This window comes from Oncorhynchus gorbuscha, linkage group LG07 (genome assembly GCF_021184085.1).
Source record: "Oncorhynchus gorbuscha isolate QuinsamMale2020 ecotype Even-year linkage group LG07, OgorEven_v1.0, whole genome shotgun sequence".
Lineage (NCBI taxonomy): Eukaryota > Metazoa > Chordata > Actinopteri > Salmoniformes > Salmonidae > Oncorhynchus > Oncorhynchus gorbuscha.
Window position 1 is genome coordinate 21,966,488 of NC_060179.1, and position 24,142 is coordinate 21,990,629.

Consider the following 24,142-nt stretch of genomic DNA (forward strand, 5'->3'; position numbering starts at 1 on the left):
CATACTGTAATTGTTTATTTATTCATTTAAGATTACATATTGAATAAGTAAAGGTGCTGAAAATAAGTTATTTTAGTGGCAGTGATTTAGGTCTTAAAAACATGAACAACCATCACTACAAGCCAAATCTCTAGCTCCCATACAAACCTGCTCCATCTACAGTATTTTCATTGCGTCATTGAAAACACTTCTACATTTTCCACCATTTTCCTGTCTGTATGAGGATCCATATTTAGAAAAAGTTGTTTAAAAAAAGAAGGTTAAACATAGTTAACTTCAGTCAGTGTATAAACCACAAGAAATGAGCGATAAATCATACAAAACCGTTTGAGTTTCAGTAGTTTTAACGCAATGTAGCAGTGTGTGTATCATAATTAAAGGGACATTTGACTCACAAATAAATGAATACCTAGAACTTTACTGTAGATATATGCGTTGGATGAGATCCAATTTGGAATATGACTGATCTACTCCTTTAATTTCCTATAATACATTTCTATCATGGTCTGGTACCACGTATGGCAAAGACTGTCAAACAATCTAGGTAATAACTACTGTAAATGTAGTCAGAAATGTATAACTTTCCTGTGTGTATATTATTACATATACACACATGTTAAACTGTAACAAGAGTTTGCATATTGAAGGAGGAAAATGGTGTTTCTTGCAGAATACACCGCAGACGGTGTGAACAGGACAGTGTGCTGCAGGATTTCACGATTTGAGGTAAAAGGCGGAGGAGAATCCACTAGAGAGATGGAGGTTGACTTTCACTTTTGCACACAGGGGTCACTGTCGTCCCGCTCGTAGCTGATTGGCTGCAGTTGCTGGACGATGTAATTGGCCATCTCGTGGGTTCCCGCAGCGACCACTCTTCGGGACATGAGGTCAAGTGGACCCCCTGGAAAAGAAAAACACATACATATGTTATGTAAAACACACTCATATAACCACATATTAAAATAAACTATAAAATTGAAACTATAGATAAATTAATCAGTCCTAACCGTCAGCACCAAAAGCCTCCCCACTAATAAAAAATAAATAAAAATGAACTATTTCAATCACATTTCTATTCAGGCACCATAGCCACCCACTACTAGACTGTTGGAACTGGTTGAAAGGTTGAATGGAGTCTCTTCCAACATTATAGGGAAGGAACTGATAGCTTGGCTTCGCCTGGCCTCAAGAGGGCCCTTGTTCTCTCTGGGCTGCCAGAGACTGAACTGCAGCACACCCAGCAGCTGACCACATGATCCTGACCTCACGTCCAGACCAGTCCCTCACACTCTCAACAGTAGTCCTTTTGTGCAACACCCCGGAACTGGGGAAGAAGAGATGAACGAGGCAGGCAGTCAGTCACTTCTTCAGCCGGATATCAAGCTCAGCCTCACAAAGGCTTCGGAAGTCCATTCACTCATACAGTATCACTCAGGAGATAGCAGCCATCGTGTCAAATACAATACATTTTGGATTCTCTTTTTAAAAGTCAGTGTGTCCATCACAATAATGACAGCCTATAAGAACTGCTTTAATCATACTCTAGGGACTTTTCCATAATAACAGCATGCATTGTGGGGCCTCAATAGTTATTTTCTCAAATGAAAGCTCAAGTTAATATATCCAGCTCATCTCTGCCTCCTTGAGGAGAACCGTACAGCTGAGAGCTAAGTTTGAGACCAGATAACAGAGGACAGTCAGGACAAATTATTTAAACAAACATTGACTGCTTGTGAAACCGGTCCTTATCACCTATCGACCATCATTGACTAGCAGTAACATATTGTATTCTAGAACCCCCACCTGAGGTGTCTATGACGATCCCCCCGGCCTCTCGGATGATGACAGCTGCGGCGGCGATGTCCCAGCAGTGCAGGCCGTACTGATAGTAGGCCTCAGCCGCCCCCGTGGCTATCAGACACAGGGCCAGGGTGGAGCTGCCGATGATCCTCACCCTGGAACACAAGCAGTAGCCTAGGGCCGTGTGTATCAAGCATCTCAGAATAAGAGTGCTGATCTAAGGTCAGGTCCCACCTCACCTGTCCATGTAATCTTGTTCATTGTTATCTGAAAGGCAAAACTGATCCTAAACCAGCACTCCTACTCTGAAACATTTTAAATGTACGGCCCCTGGTCCCAGATCTGTTTGTGACAATGGCCATAGGAGTTGGCGAGAAAGATCAGACAGATCTGGTACCAGGCTAATCAAGGAAAGTCTAGGGCCAAAATACATCACCGTATTGAGATTTGGAGAGCGCCACATATACCCTGATGTGAGGCCCATTAGACCAGGCTCATGTGTTGGCTGCTGCCAACACACTGACTCAACTCCAGCCACTTTAATAAAGGGAATTGATGGGAAATTATGTAAAATATATCACTAGCCACTTTAAACAATGCTACCTAATATAATGTTACATACCCTAAATTATTCATCTCATATGTATATGTATATACTGTACTCTATATCATCTACTGCATCTTTATGTAATACATGTATCACTAGCCACTTTAACTATGCCACTTTGTTTACATACTCATCTCATATGTATATACTGCACTCAATACCATCTACTGTATCTTGCCTATGCCGTTCTGTACCATCACTCATTCATATATCTTTATGTACATATTCTTTATCCCCTTACACTTGTGTCTATAAGGTAGTAGTTCTGGAATTGTTAGCTAGATTACTTGTTGGTTATTACTGCATTGTCGGAACTAGAAGCACAAGCATTTCGCGACACTCGCATTAACATCTGCATGTGACAAATAAAATTTGATTTGATTTTCTGTTCATTAGGGAACACAACGGAAAATGAGTGTCCAGGTAATCCCTCCCTGTTTCAGTCTGTTTTCTTCCGTTTGGTGCCTAATGAAGATGACCCAGAATGACCACTGAAAGTATTGGAGAACAACCGGTCAGTTCTTACCCATGAGTTGGAGCACTCAGTAACTTCATGATGTTCCCTGAGAAAATGTTCAGTGTTGCTGGGTCCCGCTTGGCTCCGATCTCGGTCAAAATGAGCGCCTTGGAGACGTCTAACAGTCGTTGGGAATAGAAAAACAGCTCTAGATTAGGATAATGGATACAGTACAGGTGTGGGAACTTAATTTGATCACTCTTTTGTTGCTGAGAATTTTCCTGCACCGCAGGAGAAATATCTTTGTGATTTACATACATTTACTGAAAACCCACAGTTATATTAACAGTATTGCACATTTCATGTAGTCTAATTTTGGCGGAGTAAATAGCCTAACCACAAATGTTTGTGTCCTATTGCTGCAGGATTATTTTGCTGTGACAATATAGGTCAAATGAAGATTCTATATCTGTACATTTTGGTAAACCAATATATTTTTTAAACATAAATTCATCAATCAAGCTTTTGATAATTCTACATTGTACAATGTTTTTAGTTGCTTGCCTTGGTAGTTTAACACATTACAATCCAAAGAGAAGTTGACTTACCTTTTTCCTTTGATACTTGGATCCTTACACCATTGCAAAATGCCCCATGGCCTTTTCTAGCTGTGTATAATGTTCCATCGAAGCAATGGTAGATCACTCCAAACTCAAGCTACATTTGAAAACAAATGAATAATAATAATGAGAATATTTTCAACTTGATAACTTCTGTTTACCCACATTTCTCATGCTTACCTCTTTCTTTACAGCGAAACCAATGCTAACTGCAACCATGGGGAAGCTGAGAAAATCAAGTACATCATCAGTAAATCATCTGTGGTGATAGAATACTATCGACGACTAAGCATTCATCTTTTATTTTTATTAACAGCTATGTTCTCCTGACTTCAACATATATAGTTCCAAATCTCTAATCTGAGGAAATGGCTGTTGTGTATACATTTCTGAAGGAATCTGTATTGTACCTGTGAACAAAGTTGCAGGTCCCATCGATAGGGTCTATGATCCAGGAAGGTTTGTCTGTGAGGATGCATTTCTCCCCAGCTGCAGACGATTCCTCTCCAATGAACCTGTCAGGTCACAATTTACAATGACCTTGATTCACGTAACAATAATGTATTTGCATACCCCATGGCTGTAAGGAAGCACCATTCACTACCACTCAGAAGTGTCAAAATGAGATGCCTAAATTCACTGGTGTGTTAAAATTCTTCGATTCACAAAGCAAAGTTAGCTATTAGCTCACTAACCCCTACAATGAGATTATTTTTGATGATTCAGTTTACCATCACTCGCTTGTGAAGAGAGAGGCCAACACTTACTATTTTTGACTCATTCCATTTAATTGCCTAGACAATTCCCCTCGACCCCATTTCTTTAGAATCCACAGATCTGAATGGACTGTAAAGGACGTTGTCAATATAGGGATGGCTACATGGCTGTGCCTCCACCTAGCCCTCCAATACAGCTAACACGTATTCAGTAAACACAAGAGATCTTTCAGATCTGGAGACGCAAAGGGACTAGGTTAAGGGGCTAGCTAAGGGCCAAAATAGAACCACCCCTGTGTTGGGAAGATACCATTGACATACATGTTTGAGTAGACAATTGGAATTCTTATTTACAATGACGGGCTACACCGGCCAAACCCAGACATACTGGTTCGAATCCAGGCTGTATCACAACCGGCCGTGATTGGGTGTCCCATATGGCGGTGCACAATTGGCCCAGCGTCGTCTGGGTTTGGCCGGTGTAGCCCGTCATTGTAAATATGAATTTGTTCTTAACGGACTTGCCTGGTTAAATAAAGGTTCAATATTTGGGGGGGGGGAGATACCATTGCATACCTGTGTGAGGGGAACTTGTCCCTGAGGGTGGAGATGATGAGCTCTTCCACCTGCTGGTCTGCCTCCGTCACCAGGTCAGTTGGAGTGCTCTTCGTGCTCACACTCTTCTCATGTTTCACTGCCTCCTGTACTACCTGGAGGGAGAGGGAACAAGTAACATAAAACACACACCACCAACATTCAAGACTGGGAATCAGGACATGGGCTTTCCAAGCGATTTTTGAGGGTAAACCCGGTTTATACAGTATCAATATATTAATGAATAGGTCTTAGAGTCACTTCACATAAAGCGAGCCAGGTTATCTTGTCCACTGTTACAATGTCTGCTTTGGTCTGCCTGATTAAACAGGATAGGAAGATCGGAGTGGCAAGTTCTGCCAACCTCAATGTGTCAACACGGTGAGGCATAGCAGGTCATGAACATGCGCTGTGTCTAAAGTATAGCCCAAACGAACGTCAATTGAAGAATACCGCCATCTGCCGGCCAATTGGGCTAATGGGTAAACTTACAAGTATGCATCAGTGTGCTATTATAGTCTGCACTGTATTGAAATGATTAAACACTTTAAACTACATGGTAATATTTAAGCACTGGTAACACTTGCAATACAGTGCAGACTATTTATAATAGCACACTGATGCATACTTGTAAGTTTACCCATTGCAGTTTACTTTAGATAGCCCAATTGGCCGGTAGATGGCGGTATTATTCAATTGATTTAAAAATTATATATTTAAGCTACATGGTAACACTGTATTTCAACAAGTGTTTAATCATTTCAGTACAGTGCAGACTATTTATAATAGCACACTGATGCATACTTAAGTCTGTGGGGCAAAATAACCCCTGCAGGTCCTCAATACAAAATAAAAATGTGTTCTTAACTGACCTGCCTAGTTAAATAAAGGTACAAAATAAATAAAAACATTGTAGCCTTCTAAATGTAGCCAGGTTAAAAACATTTTAACCAGGTTCGAAACCTTGTAGCCAGGTTTGCAAAAATATAAAATGTCGTTACCTACATTAAAAAAACGTTACAAACATTTTAGCCAGGGTCGAATCCTTGTAGCCAGGTTTGCAAAAATATAAAACGTTACCTACATTAAAAACGCGTTACAAATAGCAACACAGATACATCATGGAATTGATGGATTACGGCGCCCTTGATTTACCTTGCCAGCTCTACATGCAACTTCTACAGCAACATCCATGCACTCCCGCCAGCACTTGTCGCTTTCCGAGGTTGCCATTTTATAATGAGGAACAGATGCTATTGTTTTGCCGTTTACATCACCTTATTCTAGACATCCAAGAGTCAGCAAATTATAACCTATTATGTGGCTTGCGTGCGGTGTAGGCTACGGTCTCTGGTATGGTCCCGTAATGGCCGTTGTCCTCTGTCGACTTACTCGGTGCTGCAGACGGGTGCTCTCGCCTCCACTGTCCTGTTATTGAGTGGATTTGTGCGGCCTATATCTCCGACCTTCGAGACAACAACATTTGTAAATGATGTACGATTCTACATCGGATGCGAAGGGTCTTGATAGGCGCAAAACAAATCTCTAAAATAGTCCCGTCAACGCCGATGAGACATGACCAGTCTGTTCGGAACTAAATAAAAACAACTCCATGTTATTGACAGCCATTGTCAACCTGTAGCCTATAAATAAATCCAAGAAATAACATTTGCCGAGGAAAACTCTTGATTAAACAATGTTGTATTTAACTCAAGTTAGCTCGGCACGTAGAATGAAATATATTGCAGGTAACAACGATGTATCCAGAAGATGATGCCAGACGCATTTTCTCCAGTAGTAACAAAAGAGATGCAGCAGTGAGAAAGGTAAGCGGAACTACCACTGCACCACGTGATCATGTCTGGCATGCTGTTGCCGCGGTCAACAATGGTTGTCACTTGCAACACCCTTTTGCTAAAGGGATTGCCTACAATTGTATTCACGACCAATAATGTATCCTAGCCTAGTAGACTGCATTACATTTGTGCTTGAAGATCAAAGTGAGGTCTCTCAATGCATCTAAAATATTTAGTATATGTACAGTGCATTCGAAAGTATTCAGACCCCTTGACTTTTGTTACATTACAGCCTTATTTTAAAATTGATCAATCTACACACAATACCCCATAATGACAAAGCAAAAACAGATTTTTACGGAAATATACCATTCACATAAGTATTCAGACCCTTTACTCAGTACTTTTGTTGAAGCACCTTACGCAGTACAGCCTCAAGTCTTCTTGGGTATGATGCTACAAGATTGGCACACCTGTATTTAGGGAGTTTTTCCCATTATTCTCTGCCGATCCTCTCAAGCCTCTCAGGTTGGATGGGGAGCATCGCTGCACAGCTATTCTCAGGTCTTTCCAGAAAATGTTAGATCGGGTTCAAGTCCGGGCTCTGGCTGGGTCACTCAAGGACATTCAGAGACTTGTCCCGAAGCCACTCCTGCATTGTCTTGGCTGGGTGCTTAGAGTCGTTGTCCTGTTGGAATGTGAACCTTCACCCCAGTCTGAGGTCCTGAGCGCTCTGGAGCAGGTTTTCATCAAGGATCTCTCTGTACTTTGCTCCGTTCATCTTTCCCTCGATCCTGATTTGTCTCCCAGTCCCTGCCACTGAAAAACATCTCCACAGCATGATTCTGCCACCAACATGCCCCATATAGACAAAGCAAAAACAGGTTATTTTTTAAATGTTTGCAAATGTATTACAAATAAAAACCAGAATGATCTTATTTAATAAGTATTCAGACCCTTTGCTATGAGACTTGAAATTATGCTCAGATGCATCCTGTTCCCATTGATCATCCTTTAGATGTTTCCACAACTTGATTGGAGTCCACCGGTGGTAAAATTCAATTGAATGGACTAAATTTGGAATACTTATTAAATACGTTTTTTTATTTGTAATACATTTGCAAACAAAAATAATATGCTTTCGCTTTGTCTATATGGGATATTGTGTGTAGATTGATGAGGAAAACAATGTATTTAATACATTTTAGAATAAGGCAACAATGTGGAGAAGTCAAGGGGTCTGAATACTTTCCGAATGCACTGTAAATATGAAAAATAAAATGTTTTTCTTTCATGAATGATTGTAGAGGATGTCTTCATTGATCACACCTTTGATTACACATTGGATAGATATTATGGAAATGATAGATTTTCTGTCAATTTTGTTGGGTAATGTAAGTGTATTGATTCATGTGAAAAGTGTAATCTGTCATTTACAGTACTGTAACATTACTTTCGGCACTTCTATGGGTGATTTTAAATGCGTATCTTGCATTGTTTGCCTTTGGATTAACTGGTAGATAAAACAACTCAATTGAAAAGAGCATTATGTTGTGTTTAAACCAATATTAAACCAATGTTCTCATTACATTTCACAATAAACTTAGATTTTGAATCAATGGTTATGTGGCAAAATAGGTTGACAATCCAAATGAATGCACAATGACAGGTTTGGAATAAAAAACTGGCTGCGTTACAAGTGTGACCAGTTTGCAGTTTTATATAATTTCTTGAACCTTTATTTAACTAGGCAAGTCAGTTAAGAACAAATTCTTATTTACAATGACGGCCTACCGGGGAACAGTGAGTTAACTGCCTTGTTCAGGGGCAGAACGACATATTTTTTTTTACAGTGTCAGCTCAATTCAACAACCTCTTGATTGCTGGCCCAACGCTCTAACCACTAGGCTACCTGCCACCCCCAAAAGAGAATTAAGAGTTGTGAAGATGTGCAACATACTTGTAAAAATAGTACCAAAGCGATATATTTTTTTGTAATATTCCTAATAGGAAGAAAAGAACATCAGCTGATATTCTGATGAATGAAATGTTACTCAAATAGAGTTTGACAATTCCTAGACAAGGATCTTGTCAGGGTGAGCACGCTTGTAAACTATTCTCTCCATAATCCCAATGCAATTCCTAGACAAGGATCTTGTCAGGGTGAGCATGCTTGTAAACTATTCTCTCCATAATCCCAATGCAATTCCTAGACAAGGATCTTGTCAGGGTGAGCACGCTTGTAAACTATTCTCTCCATAGTCCCAATGCATTGCTGGATAGTGTTGAATATTTAAGAAAGGACGATTAAAGAGATGGATTTAGAGCGATTTTTATTAATTTACTTACAGATCTATGGGTAATATAGGCATATATGATAGATATTCCCCAAGGGTTAGAATTAGGTGGAAACACATGCAGAAATGCATTCTACAAGATATTTTGAAAGCAGCAGTGGCTATAGTGGGGTGCCTCAATAGACTAATCCTCCCATTGTGCACCCAGTACATGGTGGGTTAACTGGCTTGACTGGATCTGAAACAATACAGAAAGGTTTCTGTCAGAGATTACATAATAGGACTCATGAAACAGCATACCACTCTTCATCCCACTGCTGGCTTGCAGTGGGATGGTCCCTGGATGGGTGACCAGATGCTGCTGGAAGTGGTGTTGGAGGGCCAGTAGGAGGCACTCTTTACTCTGGTCTAAAAAAAAATTATGAACTGTGTAGTGTGCCCTGTAGAGTGCCCTCTTTTGGATGGGACCTTAAACAAGTGTCCTTACTCTGTGGTCACTAAAGATCCCATGGCACTTATCGTAAGAGTAGTGGTGTTAACCCTAGTGTCCTAGCTAAATTTCCAATTTGGTCCTCATACCATCATGGTCACTTAATCATGCCCAGATTCCAATTGTCTCATTCATCCCCCTCCTCTCCTCTGTTTATTTTATTTTATTGAACCTTTATTTAACTAGGAAAGTCCGTTTAGAACAAATTCTTATTTCCAATGACGGCCTACCAAAAGGCCTGCTGGGACGGGGGCTGGGATTAAAAATAAAAGTATAGGACAAAACACACATCACGACAAGAGCGACACCACAACACTACATAAAGAGAGACCTAAGACAACAACATAGCATGGCAGCAACACATAACAACACAGCATGGAAGCAACCCCACATGACAACAACATGGTAGCAGTACAAAACATGGGACAAACATTATTGGACACAGACAGCAGCACAAAGGCAAGAAGGCAGAGACAACAATACATCATGTGAAGCAGTCACAACTGTCAATAAGTGTGTCCACGATTGAGTTTTTGAATGAAGAGATGGAAATAAAACTAACTATTCCCCAGGTCGTTGCTGTAAATGAGCATGTGTTCTCCATCAACTTACCTGGTAAAATAAGGGTTAAATATGAAAAATTAAGTATCAAACAAGCTTTTTCATTTCCAAAATGAAATGACATGAAATCTCATAAAAATAATAGGCTTATTAATATCTCACATCTTGGATTTCCAAAACCTTAAAGATAATTATTGCTAATCATGTCACTGTGTGTCCGAAGTGTATCAGGTAGTTTTTGTCTTTCAAGGATTAGTGTACTATCTAGTATGCATTGAAATACAATGTAATTTGCACTTCAGTGAAATAAGAGATAGAAAGACTTCAGTGGTGGCTGAAACAAGACAAACAAGACAGGTCACGTTGGGTCTTCAGGTCACTTTAGGTCTCTTTCAGTAAGCTATATATCATCAGGAGGATAGATGATAGAATGGTTGAAAAATACAAACCTTATCATGTTGAAATTAAAACGATGTAGCTAGTCACAAATCAAGGGAAATGCACGTAACAAAGTAACGTACCAGTCAGGCGTGCACCATTGGGAATCAGATCGATCTCTGAGGAATGTTGCTCGTCCTGCCTTTTTCAGAAGTCAAAACAGCTCTCTCCCTCCCTCCCTCTCTCTCTCTCTCACACACACACACACACACACACACACACACACACACACACACACACACACACACACACACACACACACACACACACACACACACACACACACACACTACACCGTCTTTTTGTTGTTGACCAGGCTAAACAGTCTATCTCACTCATGCTTTGAATACTTTGTAGCCACATTAAGCACGCAACAACAACAATTCAGCGTCCGCATTCTCTCGACTAGGGTGTGCGCACATCACACGCGAGTCGAATTTGGGAGATGGCTGTCGCATGGCAATCCTAAACGGACCAAAAAAAACGATTAACACCGACGAATATGCGCATTTCTTTGCCAGGGATACGGTTATCTAAGGCACGTTTTTTTTTCATGATTTAGCAAGGTTTAGTTCGCCTCGTCCCCGTGTGGAACAGATTCACATTTCTTTCTCAGACATGCACGGACTGAGTGGCAAATGTAAATGGAGCGTAATTTTCACTCTGTTCTTATCTGTCATTTGCGTGTTAATCTTCTGTGAATATTTGATATTTAGCAATTTTGCATTGTTCGTGGTCGGAGTTGAATGGGAACAGCGGCAAAGGACTCCCCAACCGCCCCAGCTTCGCGCTTTGTTTCTCTCGTGTACCCACCTGCTAAGGTAGGCTGTTCACTCCTGTTCCAATTTCATGGTTTATGCGTTTATTACTTAGTTATCATACTGATAAGTGATAAAGAAGTAAGTTTACATAACCCTCTATTATTTGTGTGTTTTACATTAATTTAGGACTGTCATTTGTTGAATATTTTAATGGAAGTGCATTTAAAACGTTGCGTTGGTCAAAGCTCTAATGTTCATCTCAGATCATGTGACAGGAAAAATAAAACTCTGAAATAATGAACAGACACAGACTGCACAAATCAAGTCCTTGAAAACAAAAAGCATAAATCACACATTTTGTTCATAGCTGATTGAGTCAGGACTATTGGAATTTGCATATCGTGGGAAAACATCATTTTGATCCTGTGTGCACTGAACACTTTGGGTTGGATAGTGGGCATTATTAGTGTTTTTAGGACAGGAATATAATTAATCGTCTTAATATCAGATTCTATGAATTCACCATGACATCCACTTCACCAGCTAGGGCAACCAGATGCCCCGCGGTGACTCCAATGTCTCATGTTCACATGGTCCACAAAATAAGTTATAGTGGTCAGTCTCAATAGTTTTCTTAATTGAGACAGGATGCTACCAGGACATTGTGCATTATACAGCATGATAGACAAGAATACTTTAAATCGGTGGTTGTCTCTTGGTAGTACTGGGCAGTCATGGCCTAAAGATCATTATTAGGGCCAGGGGATATTCCTTATGCGGCCTGACCAAGGACAACTCTGGGTTGTTATTGCAGGCTATGACTATAGTCAGGACCCAGAGTTTCTCCTAATTGTCCTTCTTAGTGGTCTTTCCACATGGTCAATAAAACTCCCTGCCCTAATCATAATGTACTGTACGTTCCTTCCTGATAGAGCAGGGCAGATGGAGAGGGCTTTCCGGACAGCCCTGGGGCTCCTACAGCCAGAGGTGGTCTTCATTTTGGGAGACATCGTTGACTGAGGGGAAAAGGAGCTCCTCAAAGGTTTGTTGATAGACACGGCTGGTTATTAGACCACACACAGCCCCACCAGCTGGACTACTCAGGATAGTATGTGATCATGTCTTTTAGCACATAAGGGGATCTGTGTGTATGTGTGTGGTCTTATTACCAACAGTGTCCATTTATTCTAATTCCTAATTATATTATATCTCCCACTTACGACACAATGGTATGATTTAACCCCAATTCAAGTGATTGAGGAAGTGAATAACAGTAGAGGCCCAAATGGTTTGTGTTGGGAGGAGATGGAGTCATCCTACTGTGTATAGTGCTGAGGGGTTAAGGCAGATGTTGATACCCCAGCTCAAACTTCTCTGTAACACTTTACTTGACACTGAGTGTCATAACACGTTATGACAGTCCGAACCATGTCATAATATGTCATAACATAACTTTTCGGAACCTGTCATAATTGGGGGTGGCAGGGTAGCCTAGTGGTTAGTGTTGAACTAGTAACTTCAATTTGCAAGTTCGAATCCCCCAGCTGACAAGGTACAAATCTGTCGTTCTGGCCCTGAACAGGCAGTTAACCCACTGTTCCTGGGCCATCATTGAAAATAAGAATTTGTTCTTAATTGACTTGCCTGGTTAAATAAAGGTAAAATGAAATATTTCAAAAAAAAATAATAACAGGATCATAACACAGTCATGACCCACATTTACACCTGTTATGACATATATTGCATTATTTTATGACACCTACATAAGTGTCAAAACCCACATGTATTAAAATTATATTTTATTCTGCCATGAAGTTTCAGTTGTTGTTGTTGTAATGAATTCTTTACAGTCATAATTTTTTAATCATATTTTAAATAACATGTAGAAAATACACTTTGTCATGAAGCATTATGACCATCCCGTGTCACTTTACTTGGACTAAGAAAATACACTTTATGACACTGTCAAGAAGCATTATGACCATATTAATCATATAAGCCACATTGACCTAATACATACAGTTGAAGTCGGAAGTTTACATACACTTAGGATGGAGTCATTAAAAGTTGTTTTTCAACCACTCCACAAATTTCTTGTTAACAAACTTTAGTTTTGACAAGTCGGTTAGGACATCTACTTTGTGCATGACACAAGTAATTTTTCCAACAATTGTTTACAGACAAATTATTTCACTTATAATTCACTGTATCACAATTCCAGTGGGTTAGAAGTTTACATACACTAAGTTGACTGTGCCATTAAACAGCTTGGAAAACTCCAGAAAATGATGGCATGGCTTTAGAAGCTGTGCCATCATGTGGATGTATTTCAAGGCCTACCTTCAAACTCAGTGCCTCTTTGCTTGACATCATGGGAAAATACAAAGAAATCAGCTGGTCTGGTCTGACGAAATCATCTGGTCTGATGAAACAAAAATAGAACTGTTTGGCAATAATGACCATTGTTATGTTTGGAGGAAAAAGGGGGAGGCTTGCAAGCCAAAGAATACCATCCCAACCGTGAAGCACGGGGGTGGCAGCGTTATGTTGTTGGGGTGCTTTGATGCAGAAGGGACTGGTACACGTAACAAAATAGATAACATCACGAGGGAGGACAATTATGTGGATATATTGAAGCAGCATCTCAAGACATCAGTCAGGAAGTTAAAGCTTGGTCGCAAATGGGTCTTCCAAATGGGTCTTCCAAATGGGTCTTCCAAATGGGTCTTCCAAATGGGTCTTCCAAATGGGTCTTCCAAATGGGCAATGACCCCAAGCATACTTTTTTTGTGTTGCCTTTATTTCACCAGGTAGGCTAGTTGAGAACAAGTTCTCATTTGCAACTGCGACCTGGCCAAGATAAAGCATAGCAGTGTGAACAGACAACACAGAGTTACACGTGGAATAAACAGTTAATAAGTCAGTAACACAGAAAACAAATAGAGTCTATATACATTGTGTGCAAAAGGCATGAGGAGGTAGGCGAATAATTACAATTTTGCAGATTAACACTGGAGTGATAAATGATCAGATGGTCATGTACAGGTAGAGATATTGGTGTGCAAAAGACCAGAAAAGTCAATAAATGTAAACAGTATGGGGATGAGGTAGGTCAAATTGGGTGGGCTATTTACCGATAGACTATGTACAGCTGCAGCGATCGGTTAGCTGCTCAGATAGCAGATGTTTGAAGTTGGTGAGGGAGATAAAAGTCTCCAACTTCCAAGGTTGTGGCAAAATGGCTTAAGGACAACAAAGTCAAGGTATTGGAGTGGCCATCACAACGCTCTGACCTCAAATCCCATAGAAAATTTGTGGGCAGAACTGAAAAAGCGTGTGTGAGCAAGGTCTACAAACCTGACTCAGTTACACCAGCTCTGTCAGGAGGCATGGGCCAAAATTCATACAACTTACTGTGGGAAGCTTATGGACGGCTACCCGAAGTGTTTGACCCAAGATAAACAATTTACAGGCAATGCTACCAAATACTAATTGAGTGTATGTAAACTTCTGACCCACTGGGAATGTGATGAAAGAAATGAAAGCTGAAATAAATCATTCTCTACTATTATTCTGACATTTCACAATCTTAAAATAAAGTGGTGATCCTGACTGACCTAAGAATTTTTACTAGGATTAAATGTCAGGAATTGTGAAAAACTGAGTTTAAATGTATTTGGCTAAGGTGTATGTAAACGTCCGACTTCAACTGTACATGCCCTTATGTCAGTCATCAGTCAAAAAGAGGGTGTCTTGTCCTGCTCCTTGCAAAAATGTCTAAAAACCTGCTTTTGCTTTGTCATTATGAGGTATTGTGTGTAGATTGATGAGGGGTTGAGGGGAAAAAACTATTTACTACAAAATGTGGAAAAGGTGAAGGGGTCTGAATACTTTCTGAATGCACTGTAAAGCAGGCAGATAGGCAGAGGCATTGAGTTACTGTTCTATTGTACATTAGAATGGGCAAGTGACCTAAGTGACTGAGCATGGTATGATCGTCGGTGCCAGGCGCGCCGGATTCAGAATCCCTCCTGGGCTTTTTACGCACAACAGTGTCTAGGCTTTTTCGAGAATGGAGCTACAAAAATAAAAAATCCAGGTGGTGGCAGTCCTGTTGGCGAAAATAGTTTTTTGATGAGAGAGGTCGAACGAGAATGGCGAGAATCGTGCAAGATAACTGGCGGGCCTCAAACAGACAAATTATGGCACAGTACTACGGTAGTGTGCCTATTGGAATGCACAACTCGTCGATCCTTGTCATGGATGGGCTATTGCAGCAGACGACCACACCGGGTTACATTCCTATCAGCCACAAGCAAAAAGAAGCTGCTTCAGCAAAAGGAGGATGGTAGGACCTTAATTGGGGAGGACGGGCTCGTGGTAATGGCTGAAGCGGAATAGTATCAAATGCATCAAACATGGTTTCTATGTGTTTGATGCCATTCCATTTGCTCCACTTCAGTCAATATTATGAGCTGTCCTCCCCTCAGCAACCTTCACTGGGCTCCAGTGGGTACGCAATCACCAACACTGGACAATTGAGGATTGGAAAAACATTGCCTGGTCCGACGAATCCCAGTTCCTATTGCATATTCTGATGGCAGGAGTCAACGGTACAGGCTGGTGGCATAAGGTGGCATAATGGTGTAGGGAATGTTTTCCTGGCACACTTTAGGTTCCTTGATGTCAATCGAGCAACGATTGAACGCCACAGGGTATCTGAACATTGTTGCTGAACAAACCCAAGAGTATATTTGGGATGAGAAGGAATGGGCTGTTTGCAGCATGAATGTACTGCCGTCCAATCTGCAGCAACTGTGTGATGCCATTGAGTCAATATGGACCAACATCCCTGTGGAATGTTTCCGACACCTTGTAGAATCCATACCCCGAAGAAATCAGTCTGTTCTGGAGGCAAGGGGGGTCCAAGCCAGTACTAAATGGGTGTACATAATACAGTGGCCACAGTGTATTTGACCACATCTGTATCATTAGCATTCATTAGCATAGTTCACTCATGTAATGTTCTAAGTGTGGCAGTTAGCCTAGAGGTTAGAGCTTTGGGCAAATGACTAAAAGGTTGCTGGTTTGAATACATGAGCCAACTAGGTGAAAATCTGTCGATGTGCCCTTGAGCAAGGTATTTAATCCTAATTTTCTCCAAGGGTGCGTACTTGGTCCAAACACACCAAACAGTCGTGAAGAGGGCACAACAAAACCTTTTCCACTCAGAACACTAAAAATATTTGGCATGGGCCCCCAGATCCTCAAAAAGTTCTACAGCTGCACAATCGAGAGCATCGTGGCCAGTTGCATCACCGCCTGGTATGTCAACTGCTCTGCATCTGACCGTAAGGCGCTACAGAGGGTAGTGCGTACGGCCCAGTACATCACTGGGGCCAAGCTTCCTGCATTCCTAGACCTATGTAATAGGCGGTGTCAGAAGAAAGCCCATAAAAATAGTCAGAGACTCGTCACCCAAGTCATAGACTGTTTTCTCTGCTACCGCACGGCAAGCGGTACCAGAGCACCACGTCTAGGACCAAAAAGTCTCCTTAACATCTTCTACCCCCAAGCCATAAGACTGCTGAACAATTCAAATGGCCACCGGACTCTTACATTGCCCCCCCATTTGTTTTGAACACTGCTGCTACTCGCTGTTTATCATCTATGCATAGTCACTTCACCCCTACCTACATGTACAAATTACCTCTAACCTGTGCCCCCGCACACTGACTTGGTACCGGTGCCCCATATTTTCTTAACTCTTCTTGAACTGCACCTTTGGTTAAGGGCTTGTAAGTAAGCATTTCACAGTAAGGTCTACACTTGTTGTATTCGGAGCATGTGACAAATAAAGTTTGATTTGACTACTATGGCCAACTCTTTGAACACGTTTCACTGCATCTATCTGGTGTATGTGACAATAAACATCTATTTACGGTTTGTTGACCTTTTCTGTGGGCAGCACTACCCTGTGTACCACCTGAACGATGCAGAGTGCACTGGGAAGGATGCCGCCTCTCCGGAAGAGCGCCACCAGGTGTTCCATGAGCATTATGACATGCTATACCAGGAAGCTTCTCAAAGGGTGAGTTTAAATACACAGGACTATCACTCACACATGGGATTCATCTCTATTGTCTGAAGTGGCCTCTGCTTGCTTTCATAAGTCGTATTTTCCAGATCAGTGCAGATGAAGGAAAGGTCCCGACAGAGGAAGCCACTTCAGACTGAGATAAATCCCTAAGAATAACTCTGAAGGATATCTTTCTGACTGAAAACAATAATAGGTTGTCACTTACAAGCTTGTGATTGGAGAAATATGATGGATTCTTTTGGTTTCACTCTACAGTTACTTTGCTAGTTTTAGGTCCCCCTTATCCTGAGTGGCCACACCCACAGTGCCTATAAGGTGGTTCATGACAACAAGCACCCAGAGATCATCTTTCCTTCCTTCAGCTGGAGAAACTGCAACAACCCCAGCTTCATCCTAGTAACTGTCAGGGTGGGGTCAATTCCATTTCAATTTAAGTTTACTCCATGAATTTAAATAGTGTTAGAAGGGTAGAGAATCAGGACACAACCTCCCACTCCCTCTCTGCAGGGTACCTTCTTTCCTGCTAGAGGAGAGCAGCGTGGTGGCCATCTACTGCGCCACAGGCATGGTTGTCTCCCTCATGCTCATGGCCCACCTCCACTTCTCAAAGAGCTTCATGCTCCTAGCCACCAGCCTCATGGGCAAGCACAAGGGCCTGTGACTGTTATAGTGAGTGTTTCCCCTAGATCAAATAATTATTTCCTTGGCAGGCCACATAAAAAAGGGCAGCATTCAGGTTAGCAAATACACAAAGTGTGATTGAAATCAAAGTAACGGTAGGGGATGTCTCATCTGTGTGACCGACCACCTTTGACCTCCTCACCCTGACCATGTTCATCCCTGAGACCAAAGAGACAGTAATAGGGTTGACATTCCTGACATCCAAACCAACAGCACCTTTTAAAGGCCTTGGTCACTCTTTGTTGGTGCATTTTAATAGCGTGCAATGATATGTTATCCGTTCATTCTCTTTATAAATTATTGGCAACTGAATGTTTTATTTTATTTTTTATCCCGGTGAGTAAGCTATGGCAGGGCCATCATTGACCTTTAAATGTGACCCGGACGAAAACAGTCGAGGGAAGACTGCAGAACTGGGTTTCTTGCAACTGTAATTTATGCATATACAAAGTGTACATAAGTATCATTTCCCCACATATTCAGTTTAGACAAACCAAAAACAAAGGTCTTCTGATGTGCCTCTTTATTAAAATAAAAATACTTTTTGTATTCCTTAAAGGCCTGAAAACACAAACGTTATCACATCTACCTCCTCGCTCTCAGAATAGACTTGCACATTGAAAGCTTCTGTTCAGTGTTAAGAATATCCTGTCTAACTGTGCCCACACGCTCACAATGCCTGTGCCATTGTGAAGGGATCTCTATGACCGAAGGATCACTACTTTATCATCTTGTCTCATTCTATATAATTTGATGCCTATACATCTGTATGCATACATACGTTCTAGACAATCATAAATATGTCTACGCATTGGTACACACATTACTATGTATAATTGTACATATAGATTTATAGAATATATGTATATCTTTATAAATGTATATGTACATATATATTAATACAAAATGCACATGTACAATGTAGATATACAATGCATGAGTACATGTGTGTATATATGTTTTACAGTACATGCATGCTTTGAAGCACACATACACACACATTTACTGGCACGCGCATGTATACATCTCATACACACTTCATATCTAAAAAGATGCTTCCTACTGTAGTAAAACAACGCCAGGTTGCGATTTGGACACGTTAATGGATCTTCCAATGTATTAAAGCTGAGAATCAGAAATAAAAATATACATTTTCACCGTCGAAACGAAAGAGGATGAAGGCATGTCTCTGGCTGCGACCTGCGGTCACTGCGGTAGGTAAGTGGTTAATTTGCATAATGTATACAGGATTTGATTTTTTTTTTTTACACCGCACAAATTTTTCCGCCGTTTTCTACTAAAGAACATTTTCTTTTTTTATAAACCAGAAAAACTAACCGAGAGAGAGCGAGAGAGAGAGCGAGAGCGAGAAACTCCCTGCCTGCAGTCTCTACTGTCAGATAGAGTTTGACATCAAGCTGTACAGCGCAGTCAACAACATACATCAGAGCTCAATTTACAGGTACAGCCATTATCAAGGCACAAAGATATTCTACAAGAAGTTTTTTTCTCTCAATAAAGTTGTACAAAATAACATTACATTTTGCAGTCTGTACAAGATAATCAACCTTGCACAGTGTGCAAGATAACAAAAACAAAAATATATTATATATATTTATATATATATAGAACTATTGCCCAAGAGGATCTAAGTCAAAAAGGACTGTCTGTGGGGCAAATCAAAGTGAGTGTGGTATTTCTCTTTCCATCTAGACACGTGGCAGAATGCTGCTGCCCTACGACAGGAGGTGCATTGGACTCAAAGTCCCAGCATCCTCCTGGTCTTCCCACAAGCCCCACCCCCTCTATGCTAATTCTACGGCTCTCAGCAACCACACAAAAGCAGTCAGAAAGCCTCTCTCTCCATGTTGCAATAAAAACAAACAAACCCAAATAAAAAGTGACAGAGTAATAAATATCTCGGTGCTACATCATGTGTATACTTCCTTGACGGCGTTAAGTTACCCGATGCAAAGTTCATTACATCTCCTGCCCGCCCCACTCCTTCATCAAGTACTTAGAGCAGAATAGAGAGAGGGAGGGAGAGAGCGAGCAAAGCGGAGTAATCCATGCAAAGGAGTGTCGGAAGGTTGATTCCAACTCTGGAACCAACACACACAGGAGTTACCTCATTAGATACCTCAACTCTCTCACGCACAAACGTACACACACGCACACACCCTCTGACAACATCAGCTGGTCCAGGTCCAACCACAACAGAAACTACAGAAGACTAGTTCAAATCAAAACCCACAAAACAAGATGTCTAAAAAGGCTTAGTGGAATGAGCAGAATAAAGGCATTTGAAATAAGACTGAGGCACACACACATCCTTTCCCATCCCCGCTTATACCTACAAAATAACAGTAAAAAAATGGGCCAAAATTAAAGAACAAAATAAAACCAAAAATGGCAAACAAAATGACAGCATTGTGATGCTTCAGTAGTTCTCCTGGTCCCTGTGTTGAAAGGAACTTGTGTTTTGGGAGTGGAAACAAACTGCACCGGGATTGGCCCAGAGCCGACTGGATGGTGGGCTACAACCAATCACAAGAGTTCGTACTGGCGCAGGTGCATCCTCTGGATGATGTCACGGCAGTCGTTGAAGACACGGCGGATGTTCTCCGTGTCCACGGCGCAGGTGAAGTGGGGGTAGCAGTAGTGCTTTCCGTCGCCACTCGCCGTGCTGATCCTCTGTGGGGAGACACATTTCTGTTAACTTCCTGAATCGGAACAGAAAATGACCCCAAACCTGAAATGGTTAACACTACAATACAAGCATCTACAGTCAGTACATAGAATGAAAACTGTACGTACAAGGAACTCATCTCGGATGAAAAACTTGGCCCGGGTCACTTTAGGGTCCTCTCCGGGGTCTGGAACGGCTGTTCAGAAAGAGACAAACAGAAGAAATCCAGGTTCATCAGTACAAGGATACCATATCATTAGGACTGGATGTAGTGCAGTGCCTGATGATGGTATCTGCAATCACATGTTTATGGAGCATCTCTAACTAGTGCTCTCCGTGCTCCAAACTATTCTGTGATTTCATTTGACGATGGGAAGAAAGGCATGTTTATGCTATTACATCCTGCAATTGAGTACCTGGGATATCTAGAAGTTAGAGGGTCATATGAGGGCTAAATGAAGGTTTATTCCAGGGCCTGCGCAAGTGACTCCATTTGAGTCGCAAATTTCAAAAGTGTGAGTCGCCAAAATGGGTTCATCTTTGTATACATCTTGTGGATCGGTTTGGAGGTCCTTCACTGTGAAGCAACAACAACGATTTGGTGCACGCTTCGTTGCTGGAAGAGCGTAATGTGTGGGTCTCTTAGGTTAGTAGATCTTCTTAATTATTATGATCAAGTTTTATTTAAAGAAACAGTGTTTTCCGCACATCTCAGCACCCACCTTCGGCCGGCACAGTATAGCGAGCGTACTCAGGGAAGTAGTCTTCAAGTTTGGATTTCCCTGCTAAGATCTTGTCAGCCAGCATGTCCTGCTTGTTCAAGAACAGGATGACTGAAATGGTCCGTAAAAATCTGAAAAGAAAGATTGTAAAGAATGACGTGACTAGACAGGCATTTAAACAATGACACTGTGTCAGAGTTATTGGAATGTGAATGAATGTGTTTAAAAGTAAAATATCTCTATCCAACTCATGTGTTGCTTCCGTTTGACCGATTCACACTGATATCACCACGTTGACTGATTAAAACTAAAATGGGAAGCATGCTTCAGTCTGTTACCATTATTACTGTCAATCGCTAAAAGTACATCCTCTTACAATAATATATACTCCAGAAGTCATATTATTATACATGTAGTGTTGCAATGTACTTTAAAACACATTTTCACCAAGAATTTGCTACAGAAAATAAACAAAGCTGGTTTAAAATTAATTCAGTTTGCAACTGTATTGCAAGTATATTGAAATCATAACAAAATGGAATGCAAACGTTACATTCGCCTATTACTAAATCTGGTGTGAAATTTTAAGCAGGGCATAATTGAGTCGGGAGAGGGCAGAGAGCCTGATTAGGTGACCATGACCAACCTGTTATTCCAGATGCTCTTGAAGAGATCCAGGGATTCCCGGAGTCTGTTGGTGCTGTTGTCTTCCCTTATGACCATGTTATAACTGCTGCTTGCCGCCACAAAGATGATCGCCGTCACGTCTAAAAGAAATAAGAGCACATTAAATGTTTTTTTAAGCATGAAATGGTGCATAATGGTGCATAATGGTGTGCATTATGAGGATCAGACGCAGTGACATCGTAAACCATTTAATGTTTAAGGAAAATTCCACTAAAAGACTATCTTTAGTCATTTGTTTCATTAGTCCACTGTTGATACAGTCCAAAAATGTCATACTATGACACCTTCTGTATTTGTTGTTACTTGGTAGCAACTAGCTACAGACCCTGTGTTGCGGATCATTTACAACTATTTTGGATTGTCCAAGCTGTAACATTAGCGTTTAATCTCAGGCTTCACTAACTAACGTTACAGTTTTAAGTGGAGATATTCTTTGCTACTTTTCAAACGAAGACCAAGTAGTATTTCACGTAACAAGTTGCTATATACGCCTTTTGTTTTGTTCATGAGGAGTAATGGCCGAGAGAAGGCAGGAGACACTTTGTTTTGTTGAGCGTCACATTGGTTAGACTGCTCCCTGTAACGGATCAGTCGTCCACCAGACTACACTCTACGGTTAGAGGGAGATGGGAGAGGAAGCGTTGGTGTCTCGGTTAGGGAGACAAGGGAATGGGGTTCAGTGTTTTCCGGTTAGGATAGATGTATGTTCTTTCCAACAGATCTTTACATATTTTCCTCACTACAAAGTATTAATGTGGTCCTTGTGGTTACTAAACATACACTATCACCCCTGTTAACCAACCCGTTCACACACCCCAATATCCCAGACCTGTGTGTTAATTGTAACACACATCTAGGCACCTTGTATCATTGCCTATGGGAGTGTGCCGAGATAAACATTTTGGAGCTCAGTGCTGCGCTATATTTCTGAGATTACTTCTACCCCAATACCATTAATCCCTAAACTTTGCAACCTAAATCTTTACCCAGATAATATCTCTTTACATAGGAGAGAGAGAAGAAAATAGTTGACCTCTGTCTATTAAAAGCTAGGCGTTCAATTTCTCTCCTTTGCAAGTATGTCAGTTTCCTCTCACTTGGTCATTGGTTCAAATAATTAACGTCAAGCCTAGCTCTTGAAAAATTCACTTATATAGTAAAAAAAAGAAATAAAAAAAGCCCCGGTCACTGTTTCACCTGTCCCTGTGATTGTCTCCACCCCCTCCAGGTGTCGCTTATTTCCCCCAGTGTATTTATCCCTGTGTTTCCTGTCTCTCTGTGCCAGTTCATCTTGTATGTTATTCAAGTCAACCAGCGTGTTTTTCCCCATACTCCTTTTCCATTCTCTTTTGCTAGTTTTCACGGTTTTGACCCCTGCCTGGACTACTGGACTACTTTCCCGCCTGCCTGATCATCCTGCCTGCCCTGACCTTGAATCTGCCTGCCCTTCGGTACCTATTGGACTCTGAACTGGTTGACCTTTTTCTTGTACATGGCCATTCTCTTGCCTACCCCTTTTGGATTAATAAACATTGTAAGACTCCAACCATCTGCCTCCTGTGTCTGCATCTGGGTCTCGCCTTGTGCCTTGATAGCTCCAGAGTTTAATGTTATTTGGGATCTGTTTATTTTACCTTTATTTAACTAGGCATGTCAGTTAAGAACAAATTCTTATTTTCAAAGACGGCCTAGGAACAGTGGGTTAACTGCCTTGTTCAAGGGCAGAACAGCAGATGTTTACCTTGTCAGCTCGGGGATTCGATCTGGCAACCTCTCGGGTTACTAGTCCAACGCTCTAACCACTAGGCTACCTGCCACCTATAAACCGGTGATATTGTAGAAGCATTGGAACTGTATATCTGTATATTCTAAAGAAATGTATATGAATATTGGCTATAGTTCAAGCGTAATCCGCATGATAATGTGAGGACTTTTTTTCTCTTCCGTTTATCTGTTGTTAATGTTGGATTGTTAAGTTTTTATTATTTGGAACTAATACATAAGTGTAAAATTATATATATTTTTAAATTGACGAATTAAACAAATACCAAAATAGATTTTTTTTAGTGGAAGTGGATCAAGATTGTATACAATGCTAAGCTACTGTGACACAGTCCCTGTTCCAC

General features: G+C 41.1%; 2 protein-coding genes and 1 long non-coding RNA gene across 4 annotated transcripts in view; 1 reads left to right on the plus strand and 2 right to left on the minus strand.

Moving 5' to 3' along the window:
- LOC124039627 (inositol monophosphatase 2-like) lies at positions 1 to 6,643 on the minus strand. The gene is made up of 8 exons (XM_046355801.1): positions 5,950 to 6,643; positions 4,777 to 4,910; positions 3,895 to 3,999; positions 3,665 to 3,710; positions 3,473 to 3,581; positions 2,934 to 3,042; positions 1,804 to 1,955; positions 1 to 901 (listed from the first exon to the last, which is right to left on the minus strand). The coding sequence occupies exons 1-8, from the start codon at positions 6,025 to 6,027 to the stop codon at positions 771 to 773; spliced, it is 864 nt and encodes a 287-aa protein (XP_046211757.1). The 5' UTR covers positions 6,028 to 6,643; the 3' UTR covers positions 1 to 770.
- Positions 6,644 to 10,797: 4,154 nt separating this feature from the next.
- Positions 10,798 to 23,553, plus strand: LOC124039630. Its single transcript, XR_006839607.1, has 4 exons — positions 10,798 to 11,197; positions 12,070 to 12,179; positions 17,106 to 17,228; positions 23,373 to 23,553. It is a non-coding gene; the product is annotated as an uncharacterized LOC124039630 (long non-coding RNA).
- The window catches only part of gnal (guanine nucleotide binding protein (G protein), alpha activating activity polypeptide, olfactory type), a 65,371-nt gene continuing 59,653 nt past the window's right edge, over positions 18,425 to 24,142 (minus strand). For both annotated transcript variants that reach the window (XM_046355802.1, XM_046355803.1), the window contains exons 9-12: positions 21,976 to 22,096; positions 21,330 to 21,460; positions 20,736 to 20,803; positions 18,425 to 20,612 (exon numbers count right to left, since the gene is read on the minus strand). In XM_046355802.1, coding sequence (XP_046211758.1) covers positions 20,466 to 20,612; positions 20,736 to 20,803; positions 21,330 to 21,460; positions 21,976 to 22,096 — 467 coding nt within the window. In that variant the 3' untranslated portion in view covers positions 18,425 to 20,465. The remainder of the gene's footprint in view (positions 20,613 to 20,735; positions 20,804 to 21,329; positions 21,461 to 21,975; positions 22,097 to 24,142) is intronic.

Excerpts from the sequence above, each read along its gene's own strand:
- LOC124039627 (XM_046355801.1), bottom strand. The coding sequence starts at position 6,027 with ATGGCAACCTCGGAAAGCGACAAGTGCTGGCGGGAGTGCATGGATGTT. Across the intron at positions 4,000-4,776 it reads GACAAGTTCCCCTCACACAG|GTTCATTGGAGAGGAATCGT; the intron begins GTATGCAATGGT and ends GTGACCTGACAG. Across the intron at positions 3,711-3,894 it reads ACCTGCAACTTTGTTCACAG|CTTCCCCATGGTTGCAGTTA; the intron begins GTACAATACAGA and ends TGATTTTCTCAG.